Here is a 12,235-nt window from a genome sequence, read left to right as displayed (position 1 = left end):
TCCATTGCTATGAGTGATAGAAGACGTCGAAGGCTGAGAAACTTTATGAGGACGGAGAGGTTCAAACTGCAAGCCTGTTCCAGCTATCCAAAAGGGTGTCTGTGGCTCAGGGAATGGAGGGTATATTGATTTTTGAACCTGCACATTCTCAGAAGATGAGCTAGTATTTCCTGGAGAGGGCATTTCCACCACAGGAGATTTCTCGGAACTATTACGGGAGTTGGAGGAAGGAAGAAGATCCCGGATATCGCGGAAAACCGAAGAGTTAGGTTCAGCATCTGGTGTTGGGAAGCCCGGAACGTCGTCGGAGAGTGCCAGCATGTTGCGAACATATGTTTTATGGCCTTCAGATAGCCCAATGCTGACAGGCGATGTTTCACTTGTAGTAGACGACGGTGGGATGTGGCGGTCAGTCGGCTGCCATGTGGAGGCCCCAACACCGAAGTCGTTCATCGTCGCGGAGAGCCTGAATACTCCTGAGGGGCGAGAATCATCTACTGCTGAGCGTTCGAGAAGTTCGTGGAGTGCAGCCCCCTTTCTAAACGGTGTAGCATCGTCGGTTTCGCTGTTAGATTCTGTGGATACACGCAATGGCGATGATGGAGCAGAGGCATAGAGTAGCTCAGAGTCGCTGAAGCCACTGGAAGTTCGATCACCTTCGTCGAGGCTGGCTCTGGGCTGACGAGTTCGAGGGTTGGACAAATTTAAAGGTTGTGCAGGGAGAACAGTCGGATCTCTATCATCAACAGTCTTTGTATCTTCTGCCTCATGGGAATATTTAAGTAACGGCGGAGTAGATGGCAAGGATGGAAGAGGGCGAGGATGAAGTAGAGTAGGGTTTGCCGGGCGAGTATCTGCGACCGTCAGTGTAACTTCGGCCTGAGGAGGGCTGCTTGGCATCGACAGAGAGACATCCCGAGCCTCGCTAGGCGATGATGGTGTCTGGCAGCGCTCGTCATCGATGCGAGGAACATCGTCGCGCTCCTCGTCCGGGGTCAGCGATGACCCTGACATCACGAGGGTTGGCTGTCGGGACCCTTGCTACAATCAACTGGGCGAATGCGCGGATCAAGCACTCACGGTGTTTGATCCATTTTTCTAGGAGCTCTTGAACCCTCTTGCACCCAATAGGAATACACGGACTTGCCATGTCTTCAGATTTCAAATCCTGGTTCCACACCAAATACCGATAAGCTATGAAGTGCATTATAGAGTGTAGTCGAGCAGAGGCCACGGTACCTAAGAATGGGTATTCATTTGTCTTTATCGGTCGAGAACACGGTTTTTCAGTTTGTCACCGACACCGCTTTTATAAGACCAATTTTTTGGAATAGATTATGGATTGCCTGGGTTCGGTGGGCCATCGTCATGATTTTGGATGTCATGATGATAGATTTGCGGATCAGCAAATGGCACAGGAGTATATGTATAATCCAGTGAAAATATGCACCTAGAGACAAGGGTGCGACAACTCGAAAGAATTTTTGTTTCTTGATACATCGTAAATACACGAATGTCGTCGAGGTGTATGAGACAGTCAATAGCTCTGGCATTTATTAGGGTAATAAAAAGAGCTCTCTGTCGGGGAGTCGAACCCCGCTTTCGCGCGGTCATATGGCAAATGACAGGCGCGTGTACTAACCGATATACTAACAGAGAACTGATTAGAGGCGACAAAAGAGACAACAGGACGTCGAGCAGTGTGATTGACCCCGAGCCCATCGGCGTCTAATATTGTCTTGTCATGAGCTCCGCGCTCTTGCCAACCACTTTCCTGCTGCAATCCTCATTTTCCAGTCTCTCTGCCTTCCCCGAACCACCATGTCGACGGCTCAGCGACGGACCGCCCACGCAAAAGCAATCTTAGGCCCAGCATTCCACGACAAACTGTCTCGTACCAAAGTTCTTCTAGTCGGTGCTGGCGGAATCGGCTGTGAACTCCGTTCGTCATCCAATTCATTCGTAGACCGCATCTCATAGCTCAACGTCACGTCGTTTTGCAGTCAAGAACGTCGTTCTCACTGGTTTTGGGGACATCACCCTTCTCGATCTCGATACTATCGACTTGTCCAACCTTAACCGCCAGTTTCTGTTCAGGAAAAAGGATGTAAAGCAGAGTAAAGCACTAGTATGCCTTCTATACGCTATTCTCGCCCTGTCCTCAAGCCCTGCGTGTTAGATTGCTGCACATACTGCGGCTGCATTCAATCCTCACGTCAAGATCAATCCCATTTACGGAAACATCAAAGAACCGTACTACGATGTACAGTGGTTCAAGCAATTTGACATCGTACTCAACGCACTCGACAACCTCGGTGAGCCTCTTTAATTTGCGCGAAATCCGACCTGCGCCTGGAATTAACGACCTGATTTTCCAGATGCTCGCCGGCACGTCAACAAAATGTGTATGGCAGCGGAAATTCCCTTGGTGGAGTCCGGTACTGCTGGATATCTGGGTCAAGTCCAGCCCTTGCTCAAGGTGCGCTGCGCGTACACCTTTATTTCGCCGCATATATATTCACATATTGTGACGCAGGACCGATCAGAATGTTTCGACTGTGTCCCTAAGCCAACACCAAAAACATTTCCCGTGTGTACCATCCGCTCAACGCCCAGTCAACCCATCCATTGTATCGTTTGGAGCAAGAGTTATCTCATGGGGTTCGATGTCTCCCTTGCTTCATTACTATCATCTATTTCTCACTCAGTTTTATAAAGACAGCTGTTCGGTGAAGACGAAGATGCGACAGGTGAGCTTGATGAAGCTGAAAAGCAAGGCGAAAATGGTGTGTTCCTTGTCCTTATCTCGCTTTTGAACAAGCCTTGACTGGACATGGAACATAGCTAACGAAATCGAGACACTGCGGAAGGAGGCACAAGCATTCAAAACTGTGCGACGAGACCTACGTACTCCATCACCTAACGGTTCTACAGACGTCGCAAAAGCTGTCTTTGATAAGGTTTGTGATGAAACCCTTTCTCACAACTCAATTTCACAAGGATTCATCTAGGTTTTTAATGCCGACGTTCGCAATTTGTTGATCATGGCAGATATGTGGAAAAATAGACAACCCCCCACACCCTTAGACTTCGACGCCATTATGGCTGGCACTTTTGTCCAACACGCTCCGAATGCGAATGGCGTCACAACAGAAAATGGCTTCGTGTCTACACCATCAACGGATACTCCCAACGGTGATAGTGGCCAGACAATGTTGAAAGACCAGCGAAAGCTCTCTCTTCGGGATAACCTTGACCTGTTCATTTCGAGGTTGGGGTGCTTTTATTTCTGGATTTTCGAGCACTAACATAGTTTGTCATATCCAGCACGAACTCGCTTGCCTTGCGATTGCAGAACGGCGAAGACACAATCCCGTTTGACAAGGACGATGAGAATACTCTCGATTTTGTTACTGCATCTTCAAACTTGCGCTCAGTGGCTTATGGAATTGAAGAGAAGACGAGATGGGAGGTCAAAGGTCAGTTGGGCTTGCCACGTCATATGTTTCTTTAGTCAGTTTTTTGACTGTGGAAGTTTTATGCAGAGATGGCGGGTAATATCATTCCTGCAATCGCTACCACGAATGCCATCGTATCCGGTCTCATTGTCCTTCAAGCTCTTCACTTCCTTCGCAAATCCTATCATAAGATTCGCAATGTCCACCTTCAATTCAAACCATCTGTCCCTTTGAGCTCTGTCACCTTGAGTGGACCCAATCCCAAGTGTGGTATCTGTCGGGACACATTCGCGGTTTTGCAATGTGATCCTGCCAGAGCAACTTTGGGAGAGGTTGTTAAAGGCCTGTTGGGTGACGATGAAAGGGAGGTCAGCGTTTATGAAGACAAGCGAGTTTTGAGCGACCCAGATTGGGATGATAATAATGATAGGACTTTGGAGAGCCTGAATGTGACAAGAGGCTCGTTTTTGACGATTGTGGATGAAGATGGTGAACGGGGAACTATTTCTGTGAATATATGCCCGCTACCGTGAGTATACTTCTTACTACTCGTCAGCTATTACATGACACTGAAAGAAAATTGTTTAGGTCTGATCATCCTGCTGGTGAATCTGCATTCATCCTTCCTGATCCCTTACCTTGTCCACCTCACCGAGTCAAGCCCGCATTACCCACTGTACCTTCAACGCCACCACCAAGTACGAAAGAAACTTTCAAGGAGGATGAGCAGGGGGTTATTGAAATTGATCCTACACCTCGAAGACCTTCTCGTCCATTCACCGCCACTGCTGGTCCTACGGTGCGTGAGGGGCTGAAACTGTCGAGGAAGAGAGAACATTCTATTGTTCAGGGAAGTCCGAGTAAGAAGAGGAGGTTGGATGAGGATGGACTTGTGTTGTTGGATGGTGCGAATGATCAGATGATGGACGATGTTATCGTCATTGACGATTGAAGTTTGGCGCGTTTTTTTTGATTTTTGATTTTTTGGGAACTGGGTGTTTTGTGTTCGTTCGTTTTTCTGTCTGTATGCGCACGTTCCCTCCCCCCCTCCCCTTTTCTCCCTTTATCTCTTTTGTGCACGTAGTGTTCACACTTAGTTTAATTTAGTATTTGTTATAATGACCTCTTTTGTTACACGTTTTTGGTTCTGTTTTGGAAAAGAAATAGAATTGATACAATACATAAACTTTGGGATAGTAATAGCTATTGAAGACGTCCCTTTGTACGCCCTTACGCCACATTTTTCAGTCATCGGTGCTCGTCGCCATCTTTTCAGGGGAAGCAACTTCGTAAACATACCGGTCCTAATTCTCATTCTCGTCACTATCATCCATTGTAACGTCTCTCTCATCAAGATCTTCGTTATCTCTTGCAGCCTGGGAGCGACCCTCAGAATTCATGTTCGCCCAGTCAAACGATTCAGGTTCCCAGAAAGGTTTCATCCGTTTGGTCGCAGCGAGGAACTTGCCCCCTCGAGGATGCTCGGGCAGCATACCTCTATCCGCCAGAAGAGTAGAGTAGGAAGATTCACTTTTTTCGCTGATGACATTGTAAACGCTACTTGAACATCCCTCGAGGGATATTTCGTAACGCGGATGCGCCGAGCTGGTGCGAGGAGGGAATTGGGTCGTGGCCGACTCGGAATGCGGTGGGACTTGGTCTTTCTCTGGAGTTCCTACTAGATGCATGGCCATGGTGATATATGGGCGTTTGTCGCCCTCAGTTTGTGTGAATGACTCGAACTGCTCCTCGTTGAAAACCGAGTCATTTCCCACTTGAATGAACATGGCAGTCATATGCCACCGATCAGGATTACCGGCATCATCATCACCACAAATCCAGATAGGCAAGACAAGATCCTCGGCGGGTAATTTCCCATAGCCTTGAATAGCAGCACCTCTCGTGAAAAGCAGGTAGGCAGTTTCTTCAGTGATAGTAAACTTGTTGCTTGCCTTGGAGAACTGCGTGAAATGGACATAGGCGTTTTTGAATACATCTTTGAGTGGATCGCCTTTCAAATTTGCCGGCCGCGCGGCTAGGACATCGTTGATAAGGTCTTCCCCAATGAGGGCTTTTAGAAATTTGATGACAGGAACCATCTCGCTGAAGGAGATTTTTCGATCGCACCTCCCCACCATCTTCAAGATTGCAATGTCATGGGCCAGAGTACAAAGTACTCTCGCGACCAAAGACTCTCTTCTTCCTTGATCAATGAGCCCCTGGCTGAACCAACGTTTGACTGCAGATGGTACATCATCCTCATATTTTGTTATGAGTACCTTGATTTCCATAAGGTCAGAATGGAAATGTTTGAACAACATGCGAGCGGCGGCTTCTGCGAGGAACGGTTCGGATGGATAGCCACTGCAGAGATATTGTCGATGCTGTGGAACGGAGTATACGGTACGCATAGCATTGGTGACAAGAAGCTTGTCGAGGTGAATGGCTTCCGTTCGATTTGATTCCAAAGTGAAGTCGACGCGAGCCGCAAGAAGAGGAATGAGCTCCATGAATATGATGGCACCTTCTGGATTATATATATCACATATATCATACAGAGACTTCAGCCTCAGTTTGGACTCTGCCGTTAACATTGCGGTATACTCGCCCCTAATGTCTGTCAATGTCCAAAACCTGTAACACATAACTCAGAGTAACGCTGAGGTCGAAGTGATACATACTCACAAAGGTCGGCCAAAGCGCGCCATGAATTTCAATGAACAGATGTCTTCAGCAGTGTGGGTTCCTTCAGTCACAATATTCGGCTCCTTCCACAAGTCAAAAGGAAGCTCAACGAAAGGAGCGTTGATATTATCATCACGTTCATCCAGCAAAGGCGTAAACGGGCGGGACGACCAATAGTTTGGAGCGGGTGTGAATTCACACAATTGCGAGTACGCCCCGATGAAGAGTCCAAAGACAGGTGCCCGGTACATGTACGTGAAGGCTCTGCAGAGGCATTGATAAGCTGTGCGCTTCGTTTGTCCCCTTCTTGTCACCGTGTTTTCAATGAGATGCTGCGCTTCGTCAAAGTAAAATACGATTGAAGGATTACTCTCAGTATCGTGACTGATGTTTTGGGAAACAGTTTTTATAAACCTCTCCACTGCAAAAGAGCCATTAGTGATGAAAGTTTTCCCATCACCAAAACATTAGCACACCTCGTTTGGCAATAACTTCAATGAATGCATCCTCCGGAATGGAGAAAATATCTTCAAACTCTTCTGGGATAGAACGATCACACGCCTTTGCGTGCATACTTTCGCGGTTGGGGCTGCGAGGAGGACCAAGATACTTTCGCCAGTCTGCTGCAATATTTGCAGCCCCATGTCCCGCCTTGAGATAATCATTGATCCAGTCACGGGCAAACGAAATCGTCTTCAACATGAAGAGGAGGTAACGGCGAGTTATTCGATCTACTGACTCATACTTTTCGCAGGGATATTCTTTGCTAAAAAAGACATGTGGCGGGTAGGGGCCACCCGTATCTCCAGGTGGATGACCTCTATCTAGAGAATTTTCAGAATCAGATCAAGAAAGGCAGGCACGTCGCCTACCTTGAGTGGGTCTCAATACAAGTGGGATTGTGAAGACAGACTCTGCAAGTTTGTCGACCAAGCGCGATTTTCCTGTGCCTGATCCTTGAAATATGGCACAGAAATTTTTCCAAGCTTTCTGTCCCTCCAAGGATTCCTTGTACATCGAAGATATGGCAGTTTTCAACAATTCCTCGGTCTCACCGACATATTCGCCCTTCCAAGCGTATAATGGATCGATCATGTTGGATGTTGAGTAAAGTGGAACAGCAGAGGTCTCGGATTTCACAAACATTGGAGAGGCTGACTAAACTGCCCACGAGGATCTCACTTGCACAAAATGAAAGTGAAGGAACAGCGAAACTCTTTCAATTCGTTAATACCCAGAGTATATGACCGATCCCGCTTGCCCGTTTTATATCGGTCACGATGGCTCGAGGAAAAAGAAGAATATTAAGTATTGTGCATAATTGAGACTTCATAGAAGAACGTATAGTTCAAATTGCTGGAGCGGTGGCTGTAGTGAAGGTGGGCGTAGTCAATGCGGATGTGCCGGGGAATATGCGTTATGTGATGGTGTCATAGATTGACTCGACGAGGCAGCTGGAGAATCAGCGCATAGAGTTTTGTTTCCTGTTGAGTGAATAATGCGCAGGATATTCTACTTGAGGATGGCGGCGGATCTCCTATGATAGCCGACGTCGATGGATATCATTGATGAGTGAGGGAGTTTGACGGTGGTGGCCGGATACTTCCAGTCGCGTCCGCTCAATCGAGGAGGAACGTAGCTATGTGGGGACCGTTGAGATGGTGGTGACCCGGCCATGGTCTCTCGACTGTGATACGAGTTCGTCCATGATAGCTGACTCTGTATGCGACGAGTTTGAAATTATCTGCCCGGCAATAAGCCGAAGAACTGTGGGGAGGAGGACGTTGGAGATGCCTGCCAGTGGAAGGAAAGAAACGGTGCTCGGATAAGCAAATGTCAACGAGATGTCTTCGCCAATGAGACCCGATACAACAGCATCCGTCGTAGCATGGCATGAATGATATCGGCCGCCATCTCTGCATAAAAGTTTCGCAGTCATAATTTACTTCAAACCGTTTTGCAATCGCGAGGCAAGCGGTTGCGTACTGGACGGATGGATCCATGTTAGCGTTGGAATAAAGCCAGAAAAGGATGCGTCCCAACCTCGAACGAATAAATCGTAGCTATCCAGAAAAAGAGAGCCGCTGGTTGTCTTTCAATATTGCCTGACCACTATCGCCATCGGGGGGTATTCTTTGTGAGCGTAGACGCACCCCCATTCCTGTTGCGATGTCATCGACATTTGGAGCACAGTGTATAAACGCGCCAGCCGTAATGGAGTTGAAGTCTAAAGGTGTACGGGGACGCCTAGTATTCTTCCACTGCATCCGCCACTCAGGGGTTTCGAATGTCGGGATTGCAAATCCAGAAGAGTTCCTTTTTATGAGAGTATTTCCCAACACAAAGCTCATGGAAGACAGCTTTGGCGACGTCTAGGGCTTGTCAGCTTTGAAGGACTTGGGTCTTCTTGAATCTTCCGCTACATCGAGTCGACTTCATGAGCTGCATTTCGCCTTCGAGTCAAGACTTGGTTCAAAAGCGAGATAAGGACCAGAAACGCACCATTTTCACCTTGTTTTTTCAGTTTCATTACCGCGTCTTCCGCTTGCCTTCATGAACCGCCAGTGAGTGACGAATAGAAAACGAAATTTCCCGTGGGACCCGGGATTGTCACAGTGATTGATTGAATTCAATCAGTTCTCTGTTAGTATATCGGTTAGTACACGCGCTTGTCATATCGTCACAGATGACCGCGCGAAAGCGGGGTTCGACTCCCCGACAGAGAGCTTCTTTTTTCTATATTGATCCAGGGTCTCCTTATCAACTCCATAGGAAAGCGGAGTCATACGCCTCGCTGCCTTTTGGCTTCTCACACTACCATCCATGGTCAAACATTACGACGAAATTCCAGATTTTATTATTCCATGGATCAAAGAACAAAAACTATTTTGGGTTGCGACAGCTCCTTTGTCTCCTGAAGGCCATGTCAATGTATCTCCCAAGGGTATATTCGACGGTAATTTCAATGTCGTGGATTCTCACCGAGTTTGGTATGAAGACATGACTGGGAGTGGTCAGTCGTCTGGCTTTTTAAGGCTTCGAAGAAGATCATTCATTAAATGTTAACTTTTAGGTATCGAGACTATATCTCATATCAGAGAGAATGGTCGAATCACAGTTATGTTCAATGCTTTCCAAGGGCCTCCTAGAATCTGTCGGCTATATGGTAAAGGTAACTGTTTCCGTGCCCTTCTTTGTGGATGTCATCACAAACACTCCCGTGAGGCACGGTGCATGAATTCGATACACCGGAATACAATGCTCTGCTCTCGGGCAGTAAACGCCAACCAGGATCTCGTTCAATAATCGTAGTCGACATTTATCACGTTTCGACGGTATGTACATAGTCCAATAGCTAAGTCCCTCGGGTTCTGATAATAAAGTTGGTGTAGTCATGTGGCTACAGCATCCCCTTCTTTTCATTTGCAGGATATCGCACGAAACTTCATTCGTACTTGGCTAATCTACAAAACATGGATTGTGCTGCGGAAGAAACAAACGATGCCCCCTCAGAGAAGGGGCTAAAAAGTTATTGGAAGGACAACAATTTGGAAAGCCTGGATGGACTTTCGGGTCTCAATTCGGCGCATAATTCTCGAGCAGGTTATGATTATATCGATCTGAAGAGTTTCGAGACCCGGCCGAATAGGAAGAAGCCCCTATGGCTGAATACGCAGGTGACTGCCGCGTTTATGTTCGGAGCCGTGGCTGGTGCCACGTTGTTGAGGGTGTTGCAGCGGTAGATAGTTGGTGACTAAGAATAGCACTTACGCCATAGCTTGACCCGCAATCGAAGTGTTTCGCCCACCTGCAACTTCTGGGCTGCCTTGCCTTTGCCACGTTTCTAGTTTCTACCAACAGCCCTCATTCCTTATCTCTATTCCTATTCCTATTCCTTATTCTATATCCACTAATTTCTCAAAGACAATGAGTGATACCACTCCGTCGACAGTGACTTCTCCTCTATCCTCGCTCTTCTCCGAATCCTTCTCACCAGGAGGTCAATCAGGCTCTGAAATCGTCACATCAGACGAAGAACCTGATTTGGGCGCTTTCACGACCATTCTGCGGGCGTGGGGGTACCTCCAACCTCAACCCCGCATACCGCTACAGTTCTCATCGTTGACATCATCATCTACGAGATGGACGACTCCAACAACCATCACAGGTTACCCTGGTTTTGGCGATGCAAATTCCGAACCTGTGGAGGGAAGTACCATATGGGATCACTTTCCGATAAATTCCTATTTACGGGCCAGCAATGCAAATAGCACGGCCACCTCATCTGGTCGGACGGAGCGCGCAAGGCCATCGTTGCTGGAGGAACCTGAGGATGACGAGTATGTGTCATCCCCACCCCCGTCTCCCGCGTCAGAAAGTGAACAGACGGTGGAAATTACCTCGGAGGCAGACGCCACGAGCCTACGTTCTGCTACTGATGACGACGGGGAAGGAATGCTCGAACCGAGAGCTACACCTTCAAATGAAGGGCGGACTGTCCTTGTAGCTGGATCGCAGGGCGAGCAAATGTCTCCTCCAGCTGCACCTCCGGCTTCATCACCACCCCATCTGTCCGTCATGATCAGTGACAATTCCGTTACATCCTCCTCCGTCTCATACCAAATTCTGGACGACAATACCCCTATTTTCCGCTCAAGGCCCACTCCATCCACCCTATCTCTCGATTCATACCGACCACAGATAAGTACACTTCGTACTCCATCAAGTGTTTTCCAAGAAACCCCATCACCCGCTTTCCAGAGCATTGTTCCTATTCAGGAAACTCCAACGTCCTCCTCTCCGGCGGTTCTTCCGGGTCAACGTCGGCCTTTCACTGGACGAATGATTTCAAATTCGTCGCATGCAGAGTCAGATATCATTAACTCGTATTATAATCGAGAGACAATGGCCGTAGCATCACCATCCTCAACGGATCAACCAGCAAGAGACTTTCTTTGGCCACGATTAGAAATCCCGGCACAGCCACACTCTTCCCCAACTGAGCCAACGCGAGTGGAAATATCCGACCACGCCCACCACCGTCAGACTCGTTCAGTCATCGATGATAACTCATCGGCGTCGGCTGCCACGGAAGAACCGCCGCCGTCTTCAAATACAATGTCCAGTGCATTATTCACCCAACAGGAAATTGCAACTCCGCGCTCTGAATCACCGGGTACTTTGTCGAGTCACTCCATGACACCATCACACAGTATGATATTTCCCGGCGCACCCGCCTCTGCCTTATCACCTACCACCACCACCACCACGACCTCCACCACGACCTCCCGATCCGCAGCTACCGCAAATTCTATACACCCTTCAATGGAATCCCCAATGGTGTATAGTACTCAATATCCTCCTTTTCCTTCGGGCCATCGTGACCAACAACCTCGAAGCGACTTTCTTGATGATACACAAGCGACGCCTTCACGACAAAACCACCATTTGCTCTCTGTGGAGGGAGAACCTTGTCATGGACAACCATCTCTGGGATTTCTTGATGCGGCTCTGGAGTTCATGGCTGCAGAACGGGCAAGACTCAATGCTCTCATCGAACATGAATCACATCGGAGTCCAAACTTGTCTTTAAGAGAGGCGGAGCGTGACGAGATGGTCGGTCATCGGGAGAATGAGAAGAAATATGCTATTGGTGATTATTTTCCGTTTCTTTGATCCCCTTATCGCTCCTCCCGCTTTTGCTTTATGGCTCTTTCATTCATGAGAAGAAGTAAACAGTATTGGGCTTCTACTTGTATCTTCGCCTTTCGATAATGCCCATTTTTTCTTTATTCTTTCGGATATCCAATTAGTGCAGTGACTGATACCAGAATGTCAGAATTTCAACGCAACAGCCAGTTTAAGTCAAGCTCTGCCACCACCGAATCCCTATCTATCCACAATGAAGCATCTAGTACAAATTCCACTAGTTATCGACCACAAGCATCATCTTCACACAACAATCCTTACTCTACGAACGAAAATGTTGTCTTCATGAACTCTGCCAACACGACGCCAAAGAAAGTCCATAAGAAGAGAAATCCAAACTCTACTTCTTCAACTGCATCAAATATATTTAAACCTATAACTAT

At 47.7% G+C, this 12,235-nt stretch overlaps 5 protein-coding genes and 2 non-coding genes across 7 annotated transcripts; 3 read left to right on the top strand and 4 right to left on the bottom strand.

Moving 5' to 3' along the window:
- Nucleotides 1-1,574: 1,574 nt before the first annotated feature.
- On the bottom strand, nucleotides 1,575-1,659 carry AGABI2DRAFT_t125. The gene has a single exon. It is a non-coding gene; the product is annotated as a tRNA-Asp (tRNA).
- Nucleotides 1,660-1,728: 69 nt separating this feature from the next.
- Nucleotides 1,729-4,410, top strand: AGABI2DRAFT_210664 (hypothetical protein; the record flags this gene model as incomplete). The annotated part of the gene is made up of 11 exons (XM_006455931.1): nucleotides 1,729-1,942; nucleotides 2,004-2,128; nucleotides 2,180-2,315; nucleotides 2,379-2,479; nucleotides 2,537-2,661; nucleotides 2,719-2,786; nucleotides 2,845-2,960; nucleotides 3,012-3,271; nucleotides 3,328-3,479; nucleotides 3,546-3,987; nucleotides 4,047-4,410. The coding sequence occupies exons 1-11, from the start codon at nucleotides 1,822-1,824 to the stop codon at nucleotides 4,408-4,410; spliced, it is 2,010 nt and encodes a 669-aa protein (XP_006455994.1). The 5' UTR covers nucleotides 1,729-1,821.
- A 205-nt stretch (nucleotides 4,411-4,615) lies between these two features.
- Nucleotides 4,616-7,238, bottom strand: AGABI2DRAFT_180798 (hypothetical protein; the record flags this gene model as incomplete). Its single annotated transcript, XM_006455930.1, has 4 exons — nucleotides 4,616-6,092; nucleotides 6,144-6,564; nucleotides 6,620-6,967; nucleotides 7,016-7,238. The coding sequence occupies 4 exons, from the start codon at nucleotides 7,236-7,238 to the stop codon at nucleotides 4,763-4,765; spliced, it is 2,322 nt and encodes a 773-aa protein (XP_006455993.1). The 3' UTR covers nucleotides 4,616-4,762.
- Nucleotides 7,239-7,782: 544 nt separating this feature from the next.
- AGABI2DRAFT_121897 (hypothetical protein) lies at nucleotides 7,783-8,494 on the bottom strand (the record flags this gene model as incomplete). The annotated part of the gene is made up of 3 exons (XM_006455929.1): nucleotides 7,783-8,059; nucleotides 8,130-8,206; nucleotides 8,297-8,494. The coding sequence occupies 3 exons, from the start codon at nucleotides 8,492-8,494 to the stop codon at nucleotides 7,783-7,785; spliced, it is 552 nt and encodes a 183-aa protein (XP_006455992.1).
- A 287-nt stretch (nucleotides 8,495-8,781) lies between these two features.
- AGABI2DRAFT_t141 lies at nucleotides 8,782-8,869 on the top strand. The gene has a single exon. It is a non-coding gene; the product is annotated as a tRNA-Asp (tRNA).
- Nucleotides 8,870-8,951: 82 nt separating this feature from the next.
- Nucleotides 8,952-9,970, top strand: AGABI2DRAFT_227659 (hypothetical protein). Its single transcript, XM_006455928.1, has 4 exons — nucleotides 8,952-9,156; nucleotides 9,217-9,315; nucleotides 9,369-9,478; nucleotides 9,536-9,970. The coding sequence occupies exons 1-4, from the start codon at nucleotides 8,967-8,969 to the stop codon at nucleotides 9,884-9,886; spliced, it is 750 nt and encodes a 249-aa protein (XP_006455991.1). The 5' UTR covers nucleotides 8,952-8,966; the 3' UTR covers nucleotides 9,887-9,970.
- Nucleotides 9,971-10,891: 921 nt separating this feature from the next.
- Nucleotides 10,892-11,943, bottom strand: AGABI2DRAFT_195267 (hypothetical protein). Its single transcript, XM_006455927.1, has one exon. It carries the CDS (start codon nucleotides 11,629-11,631, stop codon nucleotides 11,455-11,457), a length of 177 nt encoding a protein of 58 aa, XP_006455990.1. The 5' UTR covers nucleotides 11,632-11,943; the 3' UTR covers nucleotides 10,892-11,454.
- Between the last annotated feature and the right edge of the window lie 292 nt (nucleotides 11,944-12,235).

Source organism: Agaricus bisporus, assembly GCF_000300575.1.
Source record: "Agaricus bisporus var. bisporus H97 unplaced genomic scaffold AGABI2scaffold_12, whole genome shotgun sequence".
NCBI lineage: Eukaryota > Fungi > Basidiomycota > Agaricomycetes > Agaricales > Agaricaceae > Agaricus > Agaricus bisporus.
The sequence above is the reverse complement of the archived record's forward strand: the minus strand, read 5'-3'. Positions and strand labels throughout refer to the sequence as shown.

Bases quoted from the DNA above. Each gene is read 5' to 3' on its own strand.
- AGABI2DRAFT_195267 (XM_006455927.1), bottom strand. From the start codon at position 11,631: ATGGTTGTCCATGACAAGGTTCTCCCTCCACAGAGAGCAAATGGTGGT.
- AGABI2DRAFT_227659 (XM_006455928.1), top strand. From the start codon at position 8,967: ATGGTCAAACATTACGACGAAATTCCAGATTTTATTATTCCATGGATC. The intron at 9,157-9,216 runs GTCAGTCGTCTG...GTTAACTTTTAG, and splicing joins TGAAGACATGACTGGGAGTG to GTATCGAGACTATATCTCAT. The intron at 9,316-9,368 runs GTAACTGTTTCC...CACTCCCGTGAG, and splicing joins CTGTCGGCTATATGGTAAAG to GCACGGTGCATGAATTCGAT.